The 17,854-nt window shown below is 38.3% G+C and overlaps 2 protein-coding genes across 3 annotated transcripts in view; one reads left to right on the forward strand and one right to left on the reverse strand.

Moving 5' to 3' along the window:
• Positions 1-9,919, reverse strand: part of LOC122090090 (eEF1A lysine and N-terminal methyltransferase) — a 71,141-nt gene extending 61,222 nt beyond the window's left edge. Inside the window, exon 1 of one of the 2 annotated variants that reach the window (XM_042659929.1) lies at positions 9,387-9,919. In XM_042659929.1, the coding sequence (XP_042515863.1) occupies positions 9,387-9,788 (402 nt within the window). In that variant the 5' untranslated portion in view covers positions 9,789-9,919. The remainder of the gene's footprint in view (positions 1-9,386) is intronic. The other variant, XM_042659928.1, reaches the window with a different exon arrangement.
• A 5,210-nt stretch (positions 9,920-15,129) lies between these two features.
• LOC122090075 overlaps positions 15,130-17,854 on the forward strand; it is an 11,917-nt gene continuing 9,192 nt past the window's right edge. Inside the window, exon 1 of the mRNA XM_042659913.1 lies at positions 15,130-16,012. Within this exon, the coding sequence (XP_042515847.1) occupies positions 15,727-16,012 (286 nt within the window). The 5' untranslated portion in view covers positions 15,130-15,726. The remainder of the gene's footprint in view (positions 16,013-17,854) is intronic.

The following is a 17,854-nucleotide window of genomic DNA, read 5'->3' on the forward strand; positions in this document are numbered from 1 at the left end:
CAATATAATCTCCTACCAACCTAACAGCCAACCCAAAAAAATAGATTACAAAATATAATCTCATACCAACCAAATAGCCAACCTACTGAACCAACTATCCGGTTTGGAATCGGTTCCTTGTCGTCTAGGAATCCCAATGAGTCAAACCGGTCCAGCCAAGTATCTGCATCAACTCCTCCCCGAAAGCAACCCACCCTTTGTCCTGAAACACTGTAGCATTTGCATGAAAGAGCCTAATTCAAGACCCATATCGTCTTTGAGACCAGAAAATGAACTCTAACTAACAGGATTATACTTATTAGCATCATTCACTCCCACCAATGAAAGCCAACACCATCTCTCTAGCACTGAAGCATACCCGAGGAATGAGACATGTAATATGCAGGGAGCTAATTCAGTACCCTGAATCAAGGGAATCTTGAACCCATAAGGAATTCCAGTAGATGAGGATTTACAGCTGGCTCCAAAACCCTCTCATTTTTTGGCAAGAATGTTCACATAGCCATGCAGAAAATATGTTTGAAGTGATTGAAAATTGAACAACATGGAGGAGTTCAATAGGGCCATAGGGGGACAATGATAGATCATACTTCATAGACTTCTAAAGTGAATGATGAATGGTTTTGTCAATACTTGATTGGACTACATGGTGGCATTGTTCAGGTGGGAAGTAAATTGTGCACACCTTGTTTTTTATATCACATGCACCAGTATATGAAAGCATCCAACATTGGATTAGAATGTTCACTATCAGGTGTGACGATATTGCCCCTTCTGTTCCATTATAGTAACCAAGGGGTCAAGTAAGGGTGCTCCATCTGTCTCCTTCAGCAATAAGTGGATGATAGGACTATCCTCTCTAAGGCCTCAGAACTATTTTGGTTCACTATTCTTCGTTCTGAAACTGGCAGGGGCTTGGGAATTAATTTTGGTAACAGCACCAAATTTGGTGCAGGGGAAGTGGCTAAGTTGGAGGAGTTTTCTGATATCTTGGATTGTAGAGTGGGACATCATCTTACCAAACACCCAAACTTGAAAGAAATTGGCGATACAGTGCTGCTCCTAAGTTATAGCATATGTATTCGTTTCTGATTGTGCCCTTCCCAATTTTGCTACTCATCCATCTTATGGTAATACGGGTATAAGGGTATTTCTGTCCTATTGAGGGCATACTTGGAACTTGTATCTATTTCACTTATTATAAATCAAGAGGACTGTCAGAGTAGACAGACCAACCAATTTATTCCCCATAATCAAACACATCTCAAGCTCCTCATCTCAGTTAAACTCACATTACATATATGTAGTTTCTCTCCTTGCCAAAGCACTCAAATCTCTTTTCAATTGTCATATAACCTCTTGACCAACTAAGTGAAACCCCAGGCTGACATACCTGTTAGTATCGTTATGTTACCATGAGAGGGGAGGGTATCTTAGGGATATAGATCTTAGTTTTATACTTGTTTATGTACTGCTTAGTTAATAAGGGTATTCTTGTACTTGTTATTTTAATCTTAATATATATGATCATAAGCCTCACGGTTTGGTATTCTGCCAAACTGTGAATCTGTTTCTATTCTCAAGATAGTGGCTCCTCTTCTTTCTTCTTTTTCTCTTCTTGTGCTAACACTCGTTTCCTGCGTTTGGTATCATTTTATGGTATCAGAGAAGATTTAATCAGTGTTGGCCATCTTCTTTTCCTTAGCTTTCAGAGACTCTACTTAAGGATTTCTCTTGTGGTGTGCAGCCACCTATTGGCTATTGTTGCTTGCTTCTACTATGAAGACCTAGTTTATATCAATGAAAAACTAGGGTTTCATTTGTATATATGCCACGTACATGATGGAGAGTTTCTACTACTCATGGATCGATTTAGATCATATTAAGTCTTCCTCTCCACTGGCGGTACCCTGTTATATAGGTTCTTCTAACAGATTCGAGATCTGATTATACTCCTGCTCAAGCCATCAATTTTAAGTTTTTAGGGCATCACTGGGTCTATTGTTTCTACTTATTGAAGCTGATCTAAGTTCTTCCATTACTGAAGTTTTCTGCAGATCCATTACCATGCGATACTCTGTTTCTTGTGTTCTTTTGGCAATTTCTGCTCCATCTTTGAATCTGGCCATCAGATTCAATTAATTTTCTAAGGCATTGTTGGCCCTCCTTAGAAGGTCCTTTGACCTTAATTGTTTACAATCTGACTCCAGGATTTGCAGCAATCATTAATCACCCAAAATCTGGGGTTTCAAGTTCAGAATTGGATCTATTTGTTGCTGCTTATTGGTTCTTTATCTGACCAGTGTGCAACTGTGGGGTTTATATCACCTCTTACTCTACTACATGTCTCTTTACTTGTAGACCAATCTTCAATTGCTTATATATATATATATATATATATATTTTCGTGGAATGTTTGTTGCTGGCCCGAGTTGATCTTACCAGGCTTATCGATTTTTCTATTTGGCTGTCATATTTGTCTTTTTGAATCAAGTTGGTGAAGTATCTCAAATTTGACCCACCTTCTGCAAATTCCAAAGACTATGGGGAGTGGATGCGTGAGAACGACATGATTCTTATCTGATTGTGGAACAGTATGGAAGCAGCCACCACAGCGAATGTTATGTTCCACATCACCGCCAAAGGAATTTGGACTGACTTAAAGGAAAGCTTCTCCCAGAAAAAGAACTGAGCAATTAAGGGAATATGGGAGGAGCTCAATGTTTATCATCTTCTTACTACTGATCTGGAGCAATTGAAGATTCAGCGGGCTGAATTTCAAGTTGCAAAGTTCATGGTTAGATTAAATTATGATTTTCAGTCAATGAAGAGTCAGTTGCTTGCTGGGGAGAAGGTTCCTTACCTAAATGAGACCCTTTCTCGTCTTCATCGCATTATTTCTCCCTCCAAAGTTGACACATCATCCTCTTCCAAGGAAAGTTTTGCTTTTGTTGCCAGTCATGGTTCTAGTTTCCCTGGGAGAGTTCGTGGCTCAGGGTGATGCAGTACTAATAAGGGTTTACACAAGGAGAACCAAGACCAAGGTCGACCCAAGTGGCTGACTGGGTAGACCCAGATCTGGTCCAAGTCAGCCCACGATTTGGGCTGCTGATGGGGTTACTAATTAATTATTTAGTTTCTATTTTGAAGTCCTAAATTAGTTTCTAATTTCAAGTCATTGTTAGTTTCTAATTTCTGTCAAGACTAGTTTCTATTTTAATTAGATTCCAATTTTCAGTTTTTAGTAACTTCTTGTAATCAGTTTTTAGTAACTCTGAGTTACTATTATTTGTAAACCCTTCCCATCATTATAAATAAAGAAGAGGGCTCTTTTATGAGCCACGATTTTGACAAACTATTTTGCTATTGTTGTTGCTTTCTCTGCAAGAGAACTTCTGTATGTCTGATCACAGTGATGGGTTGGTGTTCAATCCAACGACTCCTTGCGGTGTGAAGCCCGGGAGGATCTTCTTTCTTCAAGTATTCTTTTCTTTCCAAGCTTTCCTCAAGTATTCTGCTGCTGCTCATCGATCCAGGTATTTATATCTTCAATTTCTACTGTCAGAAAATTCTGCAAAACAGAGCATCCGCCACTACTGGAATACCCAGATCTGAGTGTCGGTTTGAGCTCAGATTTTGGTCGATTGGTTGTCCATATACTACTAAGGATCGACCCTAGTATGGACTGTTTCTGATGAGTCTGTATAGAGATATTAAAAATCTCCCGATTTTTGTCTTTTAGTGACCTGTTGTGTCCTAACTTGAGATTGATTACTATGACTGGTTTTATGTTGTTTCCTTAATATTGTGGATCAATATTGCTGTTGATTTGAACTTCTGGAGTTTCTGGTTGTGTTTATTTAGTCTAGGTCTCTGGAGTTTCTTGTTGTGTTTATTTAGTCTACTGCTGCCTAAGGACTGTTAAATAGTTAATATTGGACTGTTATTGCTGCTCACTGGTGGGTGATTATTGGTTGTTCTCTGGTTTATAATTTCCTGCAGTCTTGGGTCTGGTTTGGTTGTCAAATCCATTCCTACATTACAGGGGGAGGCCATGACCATTGTGCAATTGGTCGTGGTGGACAGCAATCAGACCAGCATTTCATACAATGTGCTTTTTGTGACAAGTTTAATCATACTGTTGAAAAGTGTTGGGCTAAACATGGTAAACCAGAATGGGCTCAACAATTAGCTAATACAGCAATGTCAAATGGTAATACTAAAAAAGTGTAATTTGGCAACAACAAGCTTGTTTCTTCATCAGAATCTATGCCTCGGAACGAATACAATCAGCTACTTAAATGTCTCCAGAATCTTGAGTCATCCACTGCCACTTCCTCCTCCACAACTAATCTTGCTCACACAAGTATATCAGCTCTTCTTTCTACCACTTCACCTACTCATTGGATAATTGATTCTGGTGTTTCAACTCATATGACTAGGAAGTCAGGTTTGTTTTCTTCTTTGAATAAATTATAAAATTCAAAACCCTTCTTCACCAGTCATTCTTGCTAACAGGGGTCTTCTACCCATGTGACTGGTCATGGTAATGTTCACCTACCTCATACATGACTATCTCTTGTTCTTCATGTGCACAATTGCCTTATAGCCGTTTATCAGTTAACCAACTTACATAATCTTTACAATGTTGTGCCACCTTCTATCCCTCTTATTGCGTTTTCAGAACCTTTAGACAAGGAGGACGATTGGTGGAGGGCTTTAGCAAGATGGACTATATTAACAACAACTACCTAGCACAATAGGTGAGGTTTTGATGCACTACGCCCACACTCACCTGGCTGTTACTTTCCCACTCCTCCCTTCTATAGTGTACCCATCTTTCAAATAAAATAAAAAGGGACTATATCATCTTGATTATGTTGCACCATCTACCGCTGCTACTATTACTTCAGGTGGTGTTTCTCCCATTTAGTGGCACTTTCCGTTAGGACATCCATCTTTGTCAAAACTTAAGTATATGTTTCAAAGCTGGAAATCTGTGTCTACGCTCTAGTGTGAAGCGTGTGAGCTTGGGAAGCATCATCGGTCATCTTTTCCTTCTAGCAGTGTGTTTAGAAATCCATCTTTATATTCTTTAGTGCATTCAAATATTTGGGGTCCCTGTCGAGTCAAAAATAGGTTAGGTTTTTCTTATTTTGTCACTTTTGTTGACTATTATTCCCATCTGACTTGGTTGTATTCGTTGAAAGATCTTTTAGAATTTCTTTCTGTGTTCAAAGATTTCTATAATGAAATAAAGACTCAATTTGATGTTTCTATTAAAAAATTTCGATATGATAATGCACTTGAGTACACTCAGTATGAGATATCTAGTTTTTGTTCTGATCATGGCATGATTCATCAAACAAGTTGTTATTACAACCTCAACAAAGCGGGGTTTCTAAAAGGAAAAAAAATAAATAAAATAAACATTTATTGGGCATTGCTTGGTCTCTGATAATTTATATGAATGTTCCATAAAGTTTCTGGTGTGATATTGTTTCAGCTACTTGTTGTTTGATTATCAGATGCCTTCTTCTGTTCTTGACAATCGATCTCCGTTCTCTACTGTGTTTCCAAATTCTCCTTTATTTTCTTTGCCGCCTTGGGTTTTTTATTGCACGTGCTTTGTTCATAACCTATAATCTCAAGTTGATAAGTTATCTCCTAGGCTGTCAAATGTATTTTTCTTGGTTATTCTTGGACTCAAAAACAGGTATAAATGTTATGATCCAATTACAAAATAGCAATTTGTCAAAGTAGATGTTACATTTTTTTAAGAATACCCCATATCTTTTAGCCACTTTTCATTCACTTGACATCGATACTATTAGCTCCCCACCTATCCCTACTCTTGTGCCATTAGAAGATGTTCCAACTATCACCTCACCCTCACTATTGCAAGTGTATCAGCGGCGTAAGAAGACAGTGCAGAATAATTTGGTTCTTCATGCTTCACAGTCCACCACACAATCTGCTCTTCCGACTGAAATTCCTGCTTCCTCTTTGCCTCCAGATGATATACCAATTGCTTTTCGCAAAGGTACCCGCTCCTACACTCAAAAATCCATGCATGCTTATTCTATTAAAAAGTTTGTTTCTCTGATCTTCCATCTCATTTACATAGCTTTGCCTTATCTTTATCTACTCACTTTATCCATCGTGATGCTTGTCTCACCCTGGGTGGAAAGTGGCTATGGAAACGGAAATGGATGCTTGATTTCTCGACAGACATGGACTCTTGTGGATCTACCTCTAGGTAAGGATATTGTGCGGTGTCACTAGGTCTACACTATTAAATACAATCCGGATGGCTCTGTGGAAAGGCTCAAAACCCATTTAGTTGTGAAGGGTTATACTCATACCTATGGTGTGGATTACTTTGAGACCTTCTCTCCTATTGTTTGGCTTAATTCATGTACTCATTTCCTTAACTATGAATTTGGATTGGCCCCTATATCAGTTGGATATCAAAAATGCTTTCTTATATGGTGATATAAATGAAGAAGTGTATATGGAACAACCTCTGTGGTATGTTGCTCATTAGAAGAATGATCACAGAGTTCGTAAATTACACAAGGAAATTAATGGCCTCAAACAGTCACTTAGAGCCTGGTTTAATAAGTTCAATTTGATTTTTACTCAATATGGATTCTCACGGTGTTATTATGATCATTCTATATGTGTTCGCCGCCAGAATTCTAAAGTGATTGTATTGGTTGTGTATGTCAATTATATAATCATATATGGGGATGACGCATTTGGGATTACATTGGTGAAATCTTATTTACAACAACATTTTCAAATGAAAGGCTTGGGTGTGCTCAGGTATTTTCTTGGTATTTTGAGTGCTTCGGAGTAAAATAAAGATTAATCTCTCACATATAAAGTATGTTTTGGATCTCTTATCCGAGACTATTATGCTTTCTTCCAAACCAATTGAAACACCTATAGACCCTCAACAAGAAGTTTAGGGAAGATGATGGCGAGGAATTTAATGATAAACACTGGAGATTAGAGGGGAAACTCATTTCTATTACTGTTACTAGACCTAACATATCTTTTGTTGTTAGAGTTATTAGTCCGTTTATGGAGTCGCTTAAGAAGTCTCAATGGGAGGCAGTACTTGACTTGTCAATTTTTAAAGTATCTTAAGGATGCTATAGTATAGGTGATGTAGGTCCACATGCTGGCCTCCACCACTGAATGAAGAAGAAGACCACCAGCCAAACCAGCCAGCCCTTGGGCTGATCGAGCACAGCTGGCCTCCACAGTTTTGTCCCTATGCTGGCCACATCAGTAGCCATCGAACCAGCATAGGATGCCCTTGGATTTGCATTTTTCTTTCCAGTTTTGTACTTCTAGAAGACTCCACAAACAGCCATCGAACCAGCCCTGCAGCAGCTGTCCAGAAGCTGCCCTTTTGCTGCCTGCGATTTCCTCCTACAACTGTAATTTTGTTTTTTGTGTTTGACTGGTCAAACCTTGGTTGGCCAAGTCAAGTTAGTTTCTAGAAAGTCCCTTATGTTTGTCTCTTATGCTTTCTTAGTCTACAAGTTAGTGGTTTGTAGTCTGAAGCTGTTAGTTTCCTTTTTATATAGTTTCCTACTTGGGAATTTCTTCTATTTTGCAAGTTATCCACTCTCCATAAAAGAGAGATTGTTATACCAATTTACAATTGACGAAGACTTGAATATTTGCAGCCATTGTAGGTCCATAACCACTTGAGATAGGAAGGATCAAGAACTGAGATAGTTGTGGGTGAGAGGCCCAGGTTGAGAGAGCCATAACCCACCCACACCTATCCAACTACATCCACTTCTTCTTCTTTGTGTTACTTCTTTTTAGTTGCTGTGAGAGAGAGAAAGCAGTGTTGAATCAAGCCTGATTGAAGTCCTGAAGCAAGTAGAAGATCAGATTACAAACCAGCCACCAAGAGCAACAATTGATTGTACATGTCAGTGTTTTGAAACCCTAATCAATTTTCCTTGGAGCCCCACTTCTGCAGTTCTGATTCAAGAGCCCCTTGGAGGGTTTAAAGATCACTACCAGGGAAACACTCGACCGGCTTTGGGGGTCCTTCTGACCCGCCAAAAGCCATCCACAGCCCTCTCTCCTTTTCTCTACTAAAACCCTGTTTTAGGGAGGATCGATTGCTGTCCCACTGCCCAACTTCCAGCCCTCTTTCAACCATCGCTGGTGGACTTCCAACAGTGATTTGGGGACTTTTTTTTTATCAGGTGTGATAGTCCTAAATCCTAATACCCCTCCAAGTTGTGAGTTTCAGTTCAGCCCTATTAGAAGCTCTATTGTAGCTCTACTTGTTCCCTACTCTGAATTCAGAGTTGTTTTACCATTGGGGTTTGTTTACCTAGGGTGAATTTACCTTATATTAATAGGGAAGGGGCTCGTTAACTGACCTCATCAGCATGACAGCATGATTTAGTAGGATACTCTGATGTAGACTAGGCTAGTGCTGACAGTGATAGAAGATCTACCACAAGTTATTGAATATTCATCGATGGCAATCTTTCACACAGAAAAGCAAGAAGCAAACGATCGTAACTAGATCCAGTGTTGAGACTGAATATAGGGCCGTGACTCATACTTTAGCCGAGTTAATATGGTTGAGTCATTGCTTCGAGATTTGGGGTTTCGGTTTCCAAAACCTATGAAGATGTTTTGTAATGACCAAGTTACTATTTATATTGTCAGCAACCCGGTGTTTCATAAAAGGACCAAATACATTGGAGTTGATTGTCATTTTGTGAAGGATGCAATAATGAGGAAGTTGATTGGTACTTTATTTGTTTCTTTTACAGATCAATTGGGTGATATGTTTACCAGGCCTTTGTTCGGCAATACTTTTCGAAAAGGCTGTTCCAAGCTGGACATGGATGATATATATGTTCCAATTTGAGGGGGAGTATAAAAAGTTTTGTTATGTTACAGCGGAGGGGAGATGTTTTGCATAGTTACTAGGGTATTCTTTTACTTCTTTCTTCTCTTTCTCTTCTTGTGCTACCACTGGTTTCCTCTGTTTGGTATTGTTTTTGGTTCATGAAGCTGGAATAGACAAAACATCTCCATCCAAAGCCTAGTTATCTCGATTCACTTCCAAATACAAGCTAATTCTTCCCTTCTAACAACAAAATGGCAGTCACTAGATACAATCACTTACTGCCACTCGTCTAAATACTCACTAAAAATAACCTGATTTCTCTGTAGCTGTTCCACAATACTCAAACCGGTGTAGTACAAAGGCTTAGCAAATCCTTATAAAGCAAATGAGCAAACAGAACCGTCTCCACCTCCCTTTCGACCAGAACTCAATAAACATAACCAACAAATCTGAATCACGAAAAGGCAGAGACGGTGAAACAGACCTGCATACTGGTCATGTCCATGACGCGCCACCGCATACCAGGCCGAGAACGGACGTTGCGGCGCAACATGTCCGAGATGACAATTTTTGAAAAATCGATGTTGGTGATACTGCGAAATCCAGCATCATAGAGATGCTCTGAAAGACGAGAATTGCCACAACCGGGCACCATGATTTGAACCGACGCTGCTGAAACTTCCGGCGCTGCAGCTCCGGCGTCGCCTGAAGGAGAGTGTAAGCAGGAGAGATGTGAGATGAGCGGATCACGAAGACTCGCCCACTCGGAGTACCATTCGAAGGAATCGTCACTGCCTCTGATGCTGAAGAACTTGTCCCAGTTTTCTTTGCTGGTGAAGTCTTCCAATGTCTTCAGTAACTCTTCTGCTTTGTCCTTCTTCGCCATTTCTCTCCGTTCTAGCTCTTCTGCTATGCAACGCTTCGAGTTCAGGGTTTTAAGGGGGACTTAAGGTACGACCCGGTTCGCATCATCAGCTCAACGGTAAACCTAGTGGACTCGTTGAGACTTTGGACCAGACCTGGCCCGAGTCATATGTCAGATTCCTCAGGTCGACATGGTGGGAAAGAAAGAAGAAGCATTGGTCATATCGTATGTCATTTATCTATCTGGTTAAGGCTATATTTGGAAGCATATAATATAAAAATAATTTAAAAATAAGGGATAGGTATCAGAAAGCTAGCAGGACACCCTGATATCAGGTGTGCTAGCGAGATTTTAACCGTGAGATTTGAGAGAACCATTAGATTGAGAGAAAATGTCAAAAGTTTCAATCCACACTTGTTACATTTTATCTTTCCCCTAATTTTATCTCCACTGTCAGTAGCCACGCCGAAATGTAGCCCCGCCAGTGTTCTCCCATCTGCGATTGTTCCTCTCTCTCTCTCTCTCTCTCTCTCTAACCCTCTTTTTCTTCTATTCTTTTTCAGAGCTTTTTTCTTCCTGAACAACGGCAAGGAGCTCAGTTCTGTCTTTTTTTCTTCTGGTTTTTGCTATTTCACTCTCTAACCCTCTTTTACCTCTATTTTTTTCAGAGCTTTTGTCTTCCCGAACAACAGCAGCGGCAACGGCTGCAGTGGTAGGGAGCTCAGTTCTCTTTTTTTTTTTTGGTTTTTGTTGTTCCTCTCTCTCTCTCTCTCTGAGCTTTCTTCTTCCTAGATAGCGCCTGCAACCTATCATAAAATATATATATATATGCATATAGGAGACATTGAAATCAAACATACAAGGAAAAAAAAAAAACTTACTATTCAAGATTCATGGAGAAAATCAACGGAGGATCCAAAGTAGCTACAGCAGCAGCAGCAGCTGCAGCCTATCATAAAAAAATGAATCTAGGAGAAACTGAAATCAAACATACAAGGGGAAAAAAAACAAAGCTTACTATTCACGAGTCATGGCGGAAATCAACTAAGGATCCAAAGCTGAACTCGAATCTCTCTCTTTCTCTCTCCGAACTTTCTTCTTCCCGGATAGCAGCAACTCAATTTTTTTTTTCTGGTTTTTGTTGTTCCTCTCTCTCTCCCCTAGCTTTCTTCTGCTTGGATAGCGGCTATGGCTATGAGGGATGGGAAATCGCCGAAGATAGTGAGAGAGAAAAAGAATAATTGTATAGCGTCGGGGCTGGGTAGGTTATGTAAGATAACAACTAACCAACGGTATTGATGTAATCTATCTAATCCAACGGTCTACATTCGCTAGCTTTCCTGATACCATTGTGTCTCGCTGGCTTTCATATTATTTTCCCAAATAAATAAGACAAAATTTATAATTACACAATGATTTTTTTTATATATTTATGTCTCTCCTTAAATTCAATTTTTGTAATCATTATCCATGTAACTATATCACTAACTCCGAGTCATTTCATATTTGGTTATTAGATTCTCATTTAACATGCCAATTATTTGCTATAAAATGTAAAATAAATTTTACATGTAAAATGTATCACTACTAAATATGGTAAAGCATTTAAGTGGTTTATACAATCACATATTAAAAAATTTATTTTTATAGTTTAAAATTTTTACTTCTCTTCCTTTTTATTCCTCTTGTAGCCAAACAGAGCCTTAAGGCATGTTTGCTTAGACGAGAGTATTGGGTGGGATAATCTAACATATGGGTTCTACTAGACTGCAACCACATGTAGAAGAATTAAATAAGAAGCACACATGGGCGTTATCGTAGCCATTTGCAGTGCTCAAGAGTACTTGCTTGAGAGTTGGTCACTTGATCAACTCCTCTCAAGTGCATCATTGCTTGATTTGCATTAGTTTCATTGCTTTCCAAGAAGTGTGGCCTTTCTTCAATCTTCACCTCTCATTCATGGTCAAAAAACTAACTAGAATGATAAAACCCTCTGTTTAAGAGAGAGAGAGAGAGAGAATCCTTTTTTGCAACTAGATAAATGACGAGAAAAAGAATATGAATAGGAATTCCAAATTACTTGCAACTCATTACCTAGGAGAGATTTTCTTTTTGCAATAAATGTCTTTGTTTAAAGCAAAGTTTGTGTTTGTATTTGCTTTAAAGCCACGCTTCATTTCCTCACGTTTTTAGGTTAGTATGTACAATTCTCTTACCCCTCAAATCCCACCCCATCAAAACCGCATTACACAAATAGGGCCAAAAGAATGGCAGAAGTTCCATTATGCTGATAGTATTAAGGTCATCGCCAATTTTAGTCATAAGGCATGATGACATGGTAGATCATTGGATAAATAGATCGGAATTAGATTAACTATAAGTCAAATTCTATGACCTAGTTTAATCAAGTATTCTTGTGTATTAGAATGCATCTATTCATTTTTCAGTATATTCATACACCTTTTTGTTGTCTCTTGATTCTCATAGTTTTATTTGCCACTTGTTCAACTCTGTTTAGGCTAGACCTCGAAAATATAGGGACCTTGATGTCTATATATCCACAAAATTTAAACCAACCTGTCGCATGATAGAAACTTGGGCTGTCTTAATTAATTTATTCTTAACCATAAGAGAACCAAAATGGTTTGCATAACATTCAATTTATCAACCATCATCTAGAGGTTCTAAAATATTTGATTGTGATCCACTGATCCCCTATAGGCTCATAATTTCTTAGGGAGGTATCGTCTCAGACATCCTCTTTTCTTTTCTTCCTTTAGGTTAATCTTGGGCCTCCCTTGAATGTGATTTTTTTTTTTTTATGTGAGCTTAAATGTGCATGAGGTACCCCTATAAAGATAAATAAACGTCCATGAAATCTAAAGGGTTAACTACTATCACTTTATTGCTCCATATTTATTCAAACTCCCTTACTCCAAACTTACATTTTGATTCCCTTAAAAAAAAATTAATAATAATAATAATAAAAAAAAAAATCCAACTCTCTTTCTCCCTTGATAATTCAAAACGCCAAGTCCCTCCCCCTCCCTCTCCCTCTCCCTCACACTCTCCCCCTCCCCCTCCCCCTCTACATCTTCTTCCTTCACATCACTCTTGCATGTCGCTCTCCCAACCCCAACCCCTGCAATTTTTTTTTTTGGTTAACCAAGGTGTCTGAACCAGCTTACGTGCACCTTGACTAATCCTCGGGGAGATTAGCTTAGCAATCCACCGCTATGATCTCCACTTAAATTGCAGATGCACAGATGGGGAATCAAACATGAGACAGTGCGTCTAATCCATACAATCCCTAGTTCGCCCTAATCATTTGGACAACCCACTAGTGGGTATAAAATAAATAAGAAAACACACACACACTCACACATTGCGTACGACAGGGTTCGATCCCATGACCTCTTTCCCTGGGTGCCGGCTCGACAAGTCGAAACTATTACCACTAGGCACCCTCCTTAACACTCCCTAATTTCCAACACCCCACCCCTCCAACCCTGTGTTAAGTTGTGCAAGCCACTTTGAGACAGTTGCGGGCACAAGTGATGGAACACTTGGTCCTTCCCCTGTACTTCCATTAACCCCTCTAGCTATTCTAACTAAAATGTTTAATTTGAACAAAGAAAACTTTTGTAAAGATTTGATTCATACTTTTAAAAGCGATAGAAGTTAAAAAATTGAGTGTGGAAGCAATTGGGAATGAATGTAGGTAAGGATGCTAAACCATTATAAATTGAATTGTCCCTTTCATCTTTTGTTTTGATTTTTTTTTTTTTCAACTTATTTAATTATTCCGCATTTCCCAACTCAACCCCCTTAACAAACATATTAGTGCTAATGACATAAATGTATCAATATATGATTCCACTAAACATAGTCGTATACATATATATATATATATATATATAATATAAAACGTCCCAAACACTAGATTCATTATATTTGATCATCACCAAACACTCATGTTTGGCCATTATCAGGCACAAGACAAATATACAATTGAGACAAAAGCCTAATAAACACATTACTATGACACAAAAGAGAAGCGCATACCATTTTAGTAAAAGAAAAGTATAAATCATAAGCATCATGCTAGCAACAAAAAATAGAAGCATCAAGCTGCTGGTGGGTGTGCAACTCAAGTAACACTGGCTTAGTTTAGGTCAAGCATGTGTTTTTTTCTTTTTCTTTTTTTTGTGGGGGGCGGGGGGAGAGAATATCTATAAGGGGAAGTATTTCTTTTTGGGGAGAGTGGCTCTTACATATGCAAGGGAGGCAATGTAAATGCACATGAAAGCATCAAGAGAGGTGGCATTTCTAGTTTTCATGGAGTGGGGCAGGCAGACATTTCACTCTCCCATATAGATCATTTTCCCTATTTATATAAACAACTTGACTCTTCCTTTCATTTAGACAACTGACTTGCCCAATGGATCTTACTTATCCATAACCTTACATGCTCAGCTTCATTTTTGGTAGGTAATACTCATATTTTTTTTGTTTGGTACAGCTAAACCTCTTCCGGTAGCAAAAAGCTTATTTTAATTTGTCATATTAAATCAGTTATTTTGTTCTTCTCTTTCCCTGATCTTTCCTGGAACCTCCTCACTTCAGAGCAACAAAAGCTCCAAAAAAAGGAGGAAAAAAGAATTTCATGGTCCAGAAATGAAGAAATAAGGAACTTCATAGTTTAATTATGTCCTAATGTATAGACCATTTTTTTTTTCTTTCTAATCCAATGGTAGAGACTAACCTTCCTTTTTTTTTTTTGGTTTTGATGAAAGAAGAAAATATATTATAGAGGCACGCAATCACTGGGTACATCATTTTCCATATTAAGGATTCCTAACTAACAAATTACACACAGTTCTTAAATGCATCATAGCTGAATTAGAATTCCTGCATTTGTACAAGTACGTAACCATCCCAAAATTAGCATATATTCCCTAAAAGATCCCAATTTTTTTTTTTTTAAAATGGTCAACTACTATTTAATGGTCTCAAAATAAGTTGAAGTAAACTCCTTGTGGAGACCCAAACTTTAGTGATAGCTCAACTCTCTATAGCCGCCATCGTAATCCGACCTTGAGATAATATCCCACATATCCAAAAAGAATCCGTTCCCAAAAATATGGTAAAACCAATGCAAACTAAGATGCGATCCGGCAAAAGGAAGACTAACCTTCATTAAACCTTCATTAATTTAGTATTACGAATAGTCTTCTTTTTCTACTTTTTAATACTGTATTATTTAAATTTTTTTTTTTGGTAGGAATACTGTATGATTATCTCCACTTTACCCCTTTTCTGCAGAAACCACATCAGCTTTTCTCCATAATACTAGTGTACATATCAATTGGGATAATGGTCATTAGATAACCATATCGAATGATCCTGGTCAGGGTGGTTTTGCATGCTTGAAAGGCAAAGCAATGCTAAAAGCAAAAGCCAGAAAAAAGTGCTAATCTTTCCTAATCTCCAAACCAGACATCATCCTCCCCACTTCCTAAAACCCCAACTAGAAATGGGGTTGCATGCTTTGATAAACAAATCATAATCTCTCTTCACACTCTCATGTCCATAATACATCCTTCACACATTTTTTAGTTTCTTTGCCTAAAGATTCTAATGTCTCAGGCATTCTTATCCCGGCGACCCTCATAGAAAACTCATTTGCTAATCTCTCTCTCTCTCTCTCTAAAAACTCCATCGCCTGAGGAGACTACATGTGGAAGGGAGAGATGGGTTTCTGCAAGAAAAAAATTTCCTTCCGATTTGTGATGCAATATTCAGATGTGCTTCCTTGAGACCTCATTCTTAGAGCGAAAAAAAAGAAGAAAAAAAAGTTGTTTTGGGAAGTGGCCTTGAATCTATGGGGGTTAACCTCGATTGTTAGGAAGGTTGAGTGATCTTTATCAATAGTAGCGAATTGGGCTTTGTTGCAGAGATGATTCAGCTACTGTTTTTGGTCCTTTTTGCTGAAGGGGTCGTAGCATTGCTTCTAATGGTGAAGATTGGGCCCTTGAGGGAGTTGGTGATGAAGAGCTTGGACCATCTGAAAACAGGGAAAAGCCCAGCCACTGTTAAGACCATTGCTGGTACCATGTCCGTAATCCTTATTTCGAGCATAACTAGCATTCTCAAGATCCAGAACAAAGGAGCTAAGCTTGGGACTGTGTCACCCATGGATCAGGTCCTCTGGAGGACGCACCTGCTAGAGGCTTCGCTCATTGGTATGATAATTCTGCCTCGTTTTAACCTTTAAACGGACTTTTGGCTTTTCCCTCTTCTGTCTTTTTTTTTATGGGGAATAATTGTCTTCCCGGTATTGATTATTGCATTTTTAGTCAACTTTTTTTGTTTGCCTTATCTGAACCCATATCGTTCGAATTGCAATTTTTAAGTTAGTTTAAATTTTCCAAGCTTTAATCAACTCTCAGATCAGGAATCTTTACAAAGAACTCTGTATGGTGTGTATTGTTTCTCAATGTTTTGTAGCTTTACTAATGGTAATTTTAGGGAAAAACAATGTGCAAGCTATGGGAAATCCAAGCTTTGTTGTGTTTGTTGGTGAGTAGAAATTCTTTTGATATCAGATCTGATAATTTATATCACTTCCCAACTAGGCATTATAGCAGGTATTTTTAAGCAATAAAGTGGGACGGTAGACCCTCATTGATTTCACAATGATGTGCCAAATACGCCCCAAACAAAAAATAAGAAAGGAGAAAAAACAGAGGGAAGAGAAAAGGGGGAAAAGAAGAAAACCTTAGTGGCAGTATGCACCAGAAAAGGTTGTTCTTGTTAATTGTTATATTGTGGTGATGCTGGTGGCTGATAATAATTTCTCTTGGTAAAATGCTGTCAGATGTTAATGTTTGCTTTGTACTAGCTTAAGTAGAAGTAACTGTCATGGTAGAGGTTGAGGTTGGTACATCACTGACAGTTGACACTGACTGGAACAACACGAGAACTTAAATAGTGAGAACTATTATGGTAGATGTTGATACGCACAAAAATGCACTGTAATTATGGATGCATTTTTGAGGAACTTCATTATGGTGTCTAAAATTTCAGTGTCTCTAACCTATATCAGTTGCATAATACTAAAAAAAAAATAAATTAAAACTTTCTTGAGCAATTTGGTGCGGTGTATTTGGAAATATTGTAATTCCTTATATTAGAAGAAGATGGATATTGAGATAGGAGATAAGAAATGCAGTGTTTCTTCGTTTTGACTACACCATGGGCCTAAGTGAGATTTTTTATGCTTTTCTTATTATTTTTCTAGAAGTTAATTATGTAACCTGATTGAAAGGATTCCATCATTGGTCTAAATATCTGGTGGTATATTACTGCATCAGTTAGATTATTTGGAAAAATTGTATCTCTTTCTAATACAATTGTTTTTGTCTTGCTAACTTTTTATTATTAATTGTTAACCCTCAGAGGCAAGCCTTGGCGCAACGGTTAAGTTGTGCTATTGCAACTTGTTGGTTCCAGGTTCGAAACTTGGAAACAGCCTGCTATGAAGCAGGAGGTAAGGCTGCATACATTTGCCCCTCCTTGACTATGCAGTAGCGGGAGCCTCGTGAATTGGGACGCTCTTTTTATTAATCCTCGGAACATTGCAAGCCATATGTGCCTTTTATTGATGGTTGTGGTATTTGAAGACTACTCACTTGAAGTTTGGTTCATTGAATACTACTCACTTGAAGTTTGGTCCACTCACTTTAAGTGGATATGATTCTTACATATGATAAGTCTTATATTCTCATATTTATTATCAAGCATATTAGTTAGTACAAATTTAAGGTAGTAATCACCCAACTGAGACTATAAGATCACGGGAGACACTAATCCTCCTCCTGCTGCTGCACCTACCCAGGATACTGCTCCCAAGGTTCTAAATTTCGAGTTTCGACTAGGTTTCGACCTTGGTCGAAACTGAAATATGGGGCGAAACCTGCTAAATTTCTCGGAAACCAGCTATCTTTTTTGGGCGATGTGGAGACCTAAAAGTGTTTTTTTTTTTTTTGGTCTAATTTTTTTTTTTTTGTTTTGTGTCTTTCACC

This window comes from Macadamia integrifolia, chromosome 9 (assembly GCF_013358625.1).
Source record: "Macadamia integrifolia cultivar HAES 741 chromosome 9, SCU_Mint_v3, whole genome shotgun sequence".
NCBI lineage: Eukaryota > Viridiplantae > Streptophyta > Magnoliopsida > Proteales > Proteaceae > Macadamia > Macadamia integrifolia.